Source organism: Oryctolagus cuniculus, chromosome 7 (genome assembly GCF_964237555.1).
Source record: "Oryctolagus cuniculus chromosome 7, mOryCun1.1, whole genome shotgun sequence".
NCBI classification, from domain to species: domain Eukaryota; kingdom Metazoa; phylum Chordata; class Mammalia; order Lagomorpha; family Leporidae; genus Oryctolagus; species Oryctolagus cuniculus.
In genome coordinates, this window is record NC_091438.1 from 76495119 (window position 1) to 76506220 (window position 11102).

General features: G+C 47.7%; 1 protein-coding gene across 8 annotated transcripts in view; it reads left to right on the top strand.

Annotated features, from left to right (window-relative positions):
* ARHGAP29 (Rho GTPase activating protein 29) overlaps positions 1–4829 on the top strand; it is an 82273-nt gene extending 77444 nt beyond the window's left edge. For all 8 annotated transcript variants that reach the window (XM_051857470.2, XM_008264860.4, XM_070078012.1 and 5 more), the window contains one exon: positions 2726–4829. In XM_051857470.2, coding sequence (XP_051713430.1) covers positions 2726–3612 — 887 coding nt within the window. In that variant the 3' untranslated portion in view covers positions 3613–4829. The remainder of the gene's footprint in view (positions 1–2725) is intronic.
* Positions 4830–11102: the final 6273 nt, after the last annotated feature.

Sequence of the window (11102 nt, forward strand, 5' to 3'; positions counted from 1 at the left end):
AAGTCTGATAACTTAAAACTTTGCCAGCAATGATTGAAAGCTTAGTGCCAGTGTTGTGGTGCCACTGTGACTCTGGCGTCCCGTACGAGCGCCAGTTCAGATCTGCACTGCTGCACTTCGGATCAGCTCCCTGCTGTGCCTGGGGAAGCAGCAGAACATGGCTCAAGTGCCCCGGCCCCTGCCACCCATGTAGACCACCAGGGTGGAGTTCTGGGCTCCTGGCTGTAGCCAGGGGATAGAAGAACCCCACCCCCCACCCGTAATTTTGCCTTTCAAATCAATCAATCTTTTAAAAAAAAGCTAAGATGAGTAGAATAGAGGAAAGTGAAGATGAAGATTCATTGAGAAAAGTTGCCGTTAGAGTATTATTTGTCATAATGTGTTTCTTAAAAAACAGTCTTAGAGTTCACAGATGTTCTTGTGCTCTTTGTGAAAATGTCTTGTTTCCGCTTTTTGCTGTCAGTTGATGTCGAAGCGGAAATGTGCTGAGCAGTGTATAATTCCCAGCATCTTCTCTTACTTCTTCAGTGGATCTGACTGCTTTTAAAGAGTCAGACTGCTGGCCGGCGCCGTGGCTCACTAGGCTAATCCTCCGCCTTGTGGCGCCGGCACACCGGGTTCTAGTCCCAGTCTGGGCTCCAGATTCTGTCCCGGTTGCCCCTCTTCCAGGCCAGCTCTCTGCTGTGGCCCGGGAGTGCAGTGGAGGATGGCCCAAGTGCTTGGGCCCTGCACCCCATGGGAGACCAGGATAAGTATCTGGCTCCTGCTATCGGATCAGCGCGGTGCGCCAGCCGCAGTGCGCTGGCCGCAGCAGCCATTGGAGGGTGAACCAATGGCAAAGGAAGACCTTTCTCTCTGTCTCTCTCTCTCTCACTGTCCACTCTGCCTGTCAAAAAATAAAAAATAAAAAAAAAGAGTCAGACTCCTGAAATTTTTAAAAAATGCATTTTTTTTTGCGTATCTTTGCCTGTGGCCTATTTCTAACACATTAAATACACAAGAGTCTGTGTCTTTGTATTTCCTGGACTGCAGTCATTTTATCCTTTTCCTCTGGTAATTCTGTCTCTGATTAGAAGGTTGGTAGTGGTCCAGCTGTTAGACAAGCTCCCATTTGTTACTATAATTCTCATTCTTAGAGCTAAATTCCAGTTTTTCAAAATACAGCTCTATGTGTTAAATTTGTACATAATCAAGCATCAGTAAGCACAGCTTGGTGGGGTCTAAGAAAGAAGCCGAGTACCTGCCCGCTGAGGACTCAGCACTGACTTGTTTGGTTGCATTTGTCTAGTATGAGCTTCTGAGCAGTTTGATGCTGGACAGTAGGTGCATTTGCCTTGTTCAGCCCCTGACTGACAGTCTGAGAAAGGTTACATAATTCCAAAGGTCGTGGCCCTACTAAATCGCTCAGGCAATATTTCAGCCCAGTCCTGTCTGATTCATAAAGCTCACCTTTCTTCACTGTCCCGTGACGCTAGATTCCCTATTAGGAATAACGATAGTAGTATCATTTTCGAGTGCGTATTATATGACAGATAGTTGGCGCTTGCCAGATCAGATGGTCTTTCAGCAGATGAAGACGCACAGGAACAGAGCGTGGCTTCGCCAGGGCAGAAGTGGGGCTGGAGCTGAGCGAGGACCCAGGCAGCCGCCCACAGAGTCTGCGCTCTTCTCCACTGTGCTAGAGCTTCTCCCGCAGGACTGTAGGAATGCACTGGGGTGCTTGCCGTCCATCTGCAAATGGGTCCCCCAGAGTGTTCTGTACATGTGGGGAAGGACCCAGGAGAGTAAGCCCCAGAGCATTGCCTTGGAGCCCAGGGCAGAGTGGTCAGCCATCAGGGGAGACAGTGACTGAGGTGGGATTCCGGCAGCCCTGGCTGCAAACCTCTACCCAAGAGAAGAGGGAGAAAAGCCAGAGGCGTCGGGGAAAGGGCGTGGCCGTGCTCAGGACAGTCATGGTTCAGATCAGTGGTGCCGGGTCACAGGTGTGAAAGGTTTCCTAGCAGTGAGGAGGGGCGAGGGCAGAGGCCTGGAACCACCCAGGAGCTGGAGTTTTTAGGTAGATGGAGCAGAATGGGACAGGTTTTAGGTGAGAAGACATGGACCATGGGTCCAGATTAGAGAAGAAAGTAAATCTGGGAGTGAAGAGTTTATGGGGAGAGTGATGGGTTCTTTCCCACTTAATTTACAACTGTTGAACTTTACTTTGACATGTGGTGTTCTTCTCCACTGGTGGATCAGATACAGAGGACATCTGTGGCATTTAGTGTGAGACTTTCAGTATGGTGAATAACTGAAAAGCAGATTGAGTTAGCAAAATCCTTGGGATTCAGGGAGCACTACAGTTGCTGGTATATGAACTGGTTTAACTTCTCAGAGGTTAGCTTACCAGGGTCTGCCTGTTGAAAACGTGTCAGTCATTTGACCCAGAAATTACTTGTGCATAGATGATACATAAAAAGAAATCATTCCAGCAAGTGGTACTTCATGTTGTTTTTTGTTGTTATTAATAATGTGCAGTGTATTTTGTAGCTATTTATGATGTAGATTTAGATAAATAAAAAATACCACCTTGTTTATTTACCCAAGATACAGTTTTAATATTGCATGAATGTGTAACGCCTTTGCACAGAGAATATCGTGTTGGGAGAGTATGTGAGACTTCGTTGTAGAGAGTGCTCTTGGTCAGCATGTACCCTGAATTTAAGTGAATGACTTTCTGTTTCAGACAACAAGGTGCATTTGCTTCTAGACCAGGACTATGAATCTGCATCCCAAAAGATGGAAGATATGTGTAGAATCCCTAAGCCACTGCTTGTGAAAATGGATAGGGCAATGAACAGTACGGAGAGGTGCGTGCCACGGACCAAGATGAGGCCCGTGAGTTTGCCTGTGGATAGACTGCTTCTTGCAAGCCCTCCTCATGAAAGAATTGGCAGAAATATGGGACACGTAAGTTCTGACAAGTTTTGCAAGAATCCTGCTTTTGAAGGACTTAATAGAAAAGACAGTCCTACTATCGTCTGTGCCAAGTTTAACGGCTTTGACCAACAAAGTCTACAAAAACCTCGGGACAAGCAATATGAACCAAGCAACTTTACCACCAAAACTGCCATGACTGTGCCCTGTGAGCCCCAGGGAAAAGGAGCGATGGCCAGCCTCAGGATAGGTGGGGACCGTTCCGTCGGTGTCACCCAGCCTGGAGCCCCACACACAGAACCCGTCAGGTCAGCGAGAGAGGCGGCAGAGAGGCGGTCCTCTGACTCCTACCCTCCTGCTCCAGGCAGAGCACCCAGAACACTGCAGCCCCAGCACTGGACAACATTCTATAAACCGCGCACTCCCGCCAGCAGTGGCCGGGGGAGCGAAGAGAAACCGTCCTCGCCCTCGCCTCCAGCCCCTCCCAGCACAGCTCACACTCCCCAGAGTGACGTGGAGAAATGCATCCCAGACCCCGACGGGGCGTCCGCGTGTCCCGGGCAGCCGACTCGTCAGCCTAAAGACAGCTCTGAGGAGCAGGCCTTGCCTGACGTGACTGCAGTGTGCCAGAGACCACGGCTAAAACGAATGCAGCAGTTTGAAGACCTTGAAGATGAAATCCCACAGTTTGTATAGGGTTGTCAGAATTCAGGTTTTCTTTGCTTTGTTTTGTTTTGTGGTATTGTGTTTGTTTTGTGTCACAGAGTGTTTGACGGGCCCCTTTTGTATAGGATTGCCAAATTGTGGGTTTTACTTTCTGTTGTGTTGTATTATCCTTGTTGGTTGTTTTGAGTAGTAGAATGTTTGAATGGGGTCATATTTGTGACTCACTGGAATTGTCTTTAATTTCTGTATTATTGAAATTGTGAATAAAATAGGTGGATTCATATTTTTTAAAGTTCAGTTGATTTTCCCCATAAAATGGTCCACTTAAATGCATCCCTAATATATGATATGATACAGTTCTCAACTAATAGGTTCAATTGGGGAAAATCAGCTTTATTTTTCCAAGTGAAAATAAGTGCTTATTTATAAAGTGTTTTGAATGCAGGTGCCTGAGAGATCTTTGGTATGAATATGTTTTTTTCCACACAGTTTTATAGTGCCTTTCTGAGCATTTGTGCTTTCTTGGTATGTATGTAAACTTTTATTTTTCAATTGTCAGTTCACTTAACTTTTCAATATTTACATAATGGCCAAAAGGCTTACAAATCTGTATTTAATTGCATCTTTAATTAATCGCCAGTTTTCACATATGGTAGTCAAATTGTACGAAGAAAATGCACTCAAAGCTCCTGTTTCTAAATTTTATATATAATATTTCAGCCACGTCTCATTTGGCTTTAGATGGTTTTAATACATTGCATAGTTTTCTGCCCCTTGGCTTTGCTTCATGTGAACTTTTGTTTGTCAGTGGTGTTTGACTTTTTGGCATTTTATATCATGTTCCCAAGCCTGTTTCAGAAGTGTTTAATGGGTTTTGTTGAAACCATTCCTTTTGTACAAAATGTTTCAACTCATGGATCATTTTGTCTTTTTCTACCTGAACTGTAAATCATTGAAAATGTACGTTTCACCCAAAAGGAGCCAAGTTGTGTTTAAATTGATTCTGAGAGTACAGTCCAGTAAGCTTCTTTGGCATTTGAAAGAAGGTATATATAATTGGATCTGTTCACTTATAAAATTCCCAGTTTTTAGAACTAGCCCTGTTTTCTGGGTTCACTGTTTTGTCTAAAATGGATATAAAAGGGACAAAAAAAGCCTCTTTTTGTATGTGTGAATTACATTTCTAGTAATGCTTTTGTATGACCATGTTATACATGATAAATATATATATATATTAACTTGTTAAATTATTTTTCAAGTTCTTGTGGCTTCTCTGAAATTGTTTCTTGGGGTGTGAGACTTTCAAGTTATTAGCTGTCAGCTTTGTGGTCAACACTTGGGCTCCAGCGTTCCCTGACTACAGCATGGAGGACATTTTACAGGAAATTGTCTTCTAGTCATTTCTATGTGATGTTAAGGGTGGGGGAGAAATGAATGGCCAGCTGTTTCGTGCTGAGGCCTTGTTTTTAGTATCATTGTGTAAAATATGAAAGATTATATTGCTATGAAAAGCCCAAAAGCAAACTAAAGCCATCATTTATTTAGCCCTCTTTGTGTGCCAGGAACTTTACTGAGTTTCCACATAAGTTATTCCAAGTTCATAGCAACCTGTGAATCATGCAGTTCTTCCCAAGTGAGTAAGGGAACCAAGGCTGCCTGCTGAGTCGCACAGGTGTAGCAGATGGAGTGGGATCTCAGACACAGGGCTGCCAGACTCTGATGAGTGGCACCCTTAATGACTGTGAGAACTAAAATAACATCAGGCGGTATTTAGCAATATAAAATGCATCTTTAAAAACTTCTGTTGTCAAATGCCTGTAACAAAGTTTACCATTTGAACCATTTTAAGTTTGCAGTTCAGTGGTATTAAGTATATTCACATTGTTCTACAGGCACAACCAACTATCCCAAATTTTTTCATCATTTCATACATAAAACTTAGGAAGTGGCCGGCGCCATGGCTCAATAGGCTAATCCTCTGCCTGCGCACCAGGTTCTAGTCCCGGTCGGGGCGCCGGATTCTGTCCCAGTTGCCCCTATTCCAGGCCAGCCCTCTGCTATGGCCCGGGAGTGCAGTGGAGGATGGCCCAAGTGCTTGGGCCCTGCACCCCATGGGAGACCAGGAGAAGCACCTGGCTCCTGGCTTTGGATCAGCGAGATGTGCTGGCAGCAGCGGACCAGCCGCGGCGGCCATTGGAGGGTGAACCAACGGTAAAAGGAAGACCTTTCTCTCTGTCTCTCTCTGTCCACTCTGCCTGTCAAAAAAAAAAAAAAAAAAAAAGACTTAGGAAGTGTGCTTAAAAATTATTTATAGGGCTGGTGCTGTGGCGTGGTGGGTTAAGCTGCTGTCTGCAGTGCTGTCATTCTATATGAGTGCCGGTTCAAGTCCCAGCTGCTCCACTTCCTGTCTAAAGCCCTGTTAACGCGCCTGGGAAAGCAGCACAAAATAGCCCAAGTGCTTGGGCCCCTACATCCATGTGGGAGAACCTTGAAGAAGCTCCTGGCTCCTGGCTTTGGCCTGGCCCAGCCCTGGCTATTGTGGCCATTTGGGGAGTGAACCAGCAAATAGAAGATTCTCTCTCTCCCCCTCTCTCTCTCTTTCTGTAACCCTGACTTTCAAATAACTGGGGGAATAGGAGGAGAGCAGGCGCTCTATCTGCTGGTTCACTCCCAGTTTCCTCAGTACCCAGGGCAGGCCAGGCAGAAGCCAGAACCCATAGGTCTCCCACGTGGTTGGCAAGGACCCAACTACTTGAGCCCTCACTGGCTGCTGCCCAGGTTATGCACTAGCAGGAAGCTGGAATCAGAAGCAGACCTGGGACTCGAACCCAGGCCTCCTGATATGGGATGGGGGTGTTTTAACCACTAGGTCAAACACTGCCTCAGAAATACTTTTGAATTTCTTCAATTATCTTTTTTTTTCTTTTGACAGGCAGAGTTAGTGAGAGAGAGAGAAAGGTCTTCCTTCTCCGTTGGTTCACCCTCCAACGGCCGCTACAGCCGGCGCACCGTGCTGATCCGAAGCCAGGAGCCAGGTACTTCCTCCTGGTCTCCCATGCCGGTGCAGGGCCCAAGCACTTGGGCCATCCTCCACTGCCTTCCCGGGCCACAGCAGAGAGCTGTGAGGGGCAACCGGGACAGAATCCGGCGCCCCAACCAGGACTAGAATCTGGGTGCCAGCGCCACAGGCGGAGGATTAGCCAAATGAGCCGCAGCACCGGCCCGATTATCTTTTGATACATGGAGACGACTCGAAGTATCATGTAACAAAGTCACCTATTTTTCTCTCACTTAAACCTCACAAATGAAGTGTTCTCCTTTTAGGCGTTTTTTTAACCTTTAGGGCTCACTGGTGTCTTGTCCAGCTTAGAGATGTCAGCCTATGGATGCTCTCTGGTTTCGTGGAGGCATAAAAGTTATCTCCTGAGAGGAGACTGCTATGTGGGGTTCCCACAGTACTCACTGGCCTGTGACCCAATTACATGGAAATTTCTCATCAGAAAGTTTTTTTTTTTTTAATTTTTTTCCAGGCAGAGTGGACAGTGAGAGAGAGACAGAGAGAAAGGTCTTCCTTTGCCGTTGGTTCACCTCCAATGGCCACCGCGGCCAGCGCGCTGCAGCCGGCGCACCACGCTGATCCGATGGCAGGAGCCAGGTGCTTCTCCTGGTCTCCCATGGGGTGCAGGGCCCAAGCACCTGGGCCATCCTCCACTGCACTCCCTGGCCACAGCAGAGAGCTGGTCTGAAAGAGGGGCAACCGGGACAGAATCTGGTGCCCCGACCGGGACTAAAACCTGGTGTGCCGGCGCCGCAAGGCGGAGGATTAGCCTAGTGAGCCACAGCGCCGGCCAGAAAGTTGTTTTAAGAGACCTGGAAAGAGGTGTTGAGCAAAGGGAAGGTTAGTGGTGCCAAGTCCTTTTGGAGCTGCTGGACCACTGGAAAGCTTTGTGAAAAGCACATTGTTCATGTTTCTGATAAGTCACTTGCGAAAGCTTGATCATGACCCCCCCCCCACAGGTGTGTTTGACAGAGTGCGAACTGAACTTGTGTTTATTAGCATTTAAAATTACTTGTACCTTAGACAATGTATGTCTTTTTTTAAGATTTATTTATTTATTTGAAAGTCAGAGTTACACAGAGAGAGGAGAGAGAGAGAGAGGTCTTACATCCGCTGGTTTACTCCCCAATTGGCCGCAATGGCCAGAACTGCGCCAAGCCGAAGCCAGAAGCCAGGAGCTTCCTCCAGGTCTCCCATGCGGGTGCAGGGGCCCAAGGACTTGGGCCATCTTCTACTGCTTTCCCAGGCCATAGCAGAGAGCTGGAACAGAAATGCAGCAGCTGGGTCTCGAACCAGCACCCATATGGGATTCCGGTGCTTTAGGCCAGGGCGTTAACCCACTGCGCCACAGCGCAAGCTCCCCAAAGATTGATTGATCTGAAAGAGTTACACAGAGAAGGAGAGGCAGAGAGAGAGAGAGAGGGTTCTTCCATACACTGGTTTACTCCCCAATTGGCTACAATGGCCAGAGCTGCGCTGATCCAAGGCCTGGAGCCAGGAGCTTCTTCTGGGTCTCCTACACGGGTCCAGGGGCCCAAGGACATGGGCCATCTTTTACTGCTTTCCCGGGCCACAGCTGAGAGCTGGATCGGAAGTGGAGAAGTGGAGCAGCTGAGACTCAAACCGGCGCCCATATGGGATGCCAGCACTGCAAGCGGCAGCTTTACCCGCTAGGCCGCAGCACTGGCACCCAGTGTGTCTTTTGATAAGAGATGAAGACAAGATGATCCCCATGAAAGACTTGTGCCCACCCAGCTCACAGGAAAACAGTCACATCTCACTGCCTTGGGTGATTGAACTTAAAGGTGGTTGGTTCCACAGCTACACTGGTCCCAGCTGTCCTTGTGTTTCAGACTGTTCAGCATTTATTCAAGCTCTAACAATCTCTTTAAATGACAGCCATTGTATATTTTTAAATAAATTATAGTCAGTGTAATTCCCTGAAGGTTTTTTCCCCCAGAAGCAGGAAATTATTTTGATTTGTTGGTAAGAGTATGTGTGTGGACAATTCAGTTAACATCTGGAGTTTAGCAGACTTGCTACTTGGACAAGCATATGTACAAATCAGTTGTATTCTTGGATGCTGGCAACTAACAAATGGAAGTTTTTAGGAAGATCAACAATAGTATAAAAGTATTGAAATATCTAAGAATAAATTTAACAGAATATGGACAAGATCTTCATGGACAGAATTTTAGGCCATTCTCAAGGGACACTTGAGATCTTCGGTGGTGCACACCAGTGTATGGATTAGAAGCCTCCATATTGCAAAGATGTTCATTCTCCCTACATTTATTTAGAGATTCAGTGTAATCCCAACAAATACATATTTGGAGGGTATTTCCTTAAACCAAGGGCTCTTGAACGTACTGTGATACACCATCAAATTCAGGAGATCAACACTGTTGCAGTGCTGGTGATGTCTCATCCACAGAGCACAGTGGGGTTTTTTTTGTTTGTATGTTTTGTTTTTTTGACAGGCAGAGTGGACAGTGAGAGAGAGAGACAGAGAGAAAGGTCTTCCTTTTGCCGTTGGTTCACCCTCCAATAGCTGCCGCGGCCAGCACGCTGCGGCCAGTGCACCGCGCTGATCCGATGGCAGGAGCCAGGTGCTTCTCCTGGTCTCCCATGGGGTGCAGGGCCCAAGCACTTGGGCCATCCTCCACTGCACTCCCTGGCCACAGCAGAGAGCTGGCCTGGAAGAGGGGCAACCAGGACAGAATCCGGCGCCCCGACCGGGACTAGAACCCGGTGTGCCGGCGCCGCAAGGTGGAGGATTAGCCTAGTGAGCCGCGGCGCTGGCCAACAGTGGGGTTTTTGGGTACTGCCCAGTACTGCTCTTCCTTGACCAGCACCCCAGTTGTAAGCATGTCGATGCATCTGTTTGATCTGTTTCTTTTGCCTGCTTTAGAGTTCGGCAGTCTCCTTTCATGGCTGTGACTCAAGTGTAGGCCAGTTTGTAGAATGCCCCTCAGTTTGGATTCATTTAACGTTTCCTCGTGATTAGACTCGAGGTGTACCTTTCTTGGTCATAAACACTGAGAAACAGCTGTGTTCTCAGTGTCTCAGGAGGGCCACAGAGATGTTTGTTCCATGCCTGGTGACGTGGTAACGTTAACTTTGATTGCTCAGCTGTTGTGTCTACAAGGTGTCTCCACTGTAGAGTTCATAATTTAAAAATGCTCTGTGAGCAGATCTTAGGGGCTGCGTGAATGTCCCGGTTCTTCTTGAACTGCCGCCAGAAGTGTGTGCTGAAATGTGGTGTCTGAATCACTTGTTACTGATTGGTTACCAAGTGGTGGGAAGATGGCTTCTGCTTTGGTTGGTGTCCTGCATGAGGAAAAGCTGCCCTTTCTCGTGGGGTCGTTCCTTTCTGTCCGCACAGACCCCAGGATTCCTGCCTTACTGAGTGGGCTGCACTGTTTCACTGTTACTGATTTTCATGCTGCAAATTTCCCAGGTTAGGTTGTGAGAGTCCCTTCAAGCTGGCTTCCATGTCCCTTTGGTCTCTCCTTTGGCATTTTGGCACCTCGAGATGCTACAGGCTGACCATGGGCTTTTCCCTACCCCAAGTCTGGAATTCACCATTTTTCCAGGGAGCCCTGGTTCTTGTAAATGGAGAGTGGGATGTGGAATCCACGACCTGAAAAGGACTCATTGCTACTGGCAAGTCACTGGCTATAAACCCTACTGGTAGACTGTCGCTCCCCCTCTTCATGGAGGAACGACACTAAACCCTGCCTAGGCTTCATATCCGAGTCACGGCACCATTATGTCGCTCCCCGTCTTCGTGGAGGAACGACACAGGACCCTGCGTTGTTCTTTCGTCTGCTCAGCCCTCCCCGGGTTTGCTGCTGGTTCTTCCCGGGTTGGCTACCGTCCCTCCACCTCTGTGGAGGGGCGGTTCCCCCTGCCACATTCCCCACTTCCGCGGGGGAGCGGCACACCGCCGGCCGGCTCTCTCGGGGGCTGCACAGGTGTTCCTTCAGGTAGATGTTCCCTTTAGATGTTCCTGGTGCATATTGTCTCTCTCCTCCTTTATAGTCCTCTTCCACCAATCCCAACTCTGCTACCCACACGCCGAGTACGCTGCTCTCCTCCAATCAGGAGCAGGTCCCACAGTTTATTGGTTGAACTGGAGGCAGCTGTGTAGAAGCTGTTTCCCTTCTCAGCGCCATATTGTGGGAAAGCAGATGCATAGAATAAGTCTTAATTCCAGTAACTTAGTCTAGTCCGAGTTGCTCCCAGTTGCTCCCCACAGTAGACAACTTAAAAAAAAAAAAAAAAACACAGGCAGCCATAAACGCACCCATCCGCATGTATTTGTGTGTGTTGCATATACTTTCACACACGCATTGCAAACCTCCAGTTCACATCGATTCCTTCACTTCTGCTTCAGTCATTGGGAGTTTAATGTAGTCTCTCCATAATGGTAACTCCCTTATGGAAACCTGGCTCCCAT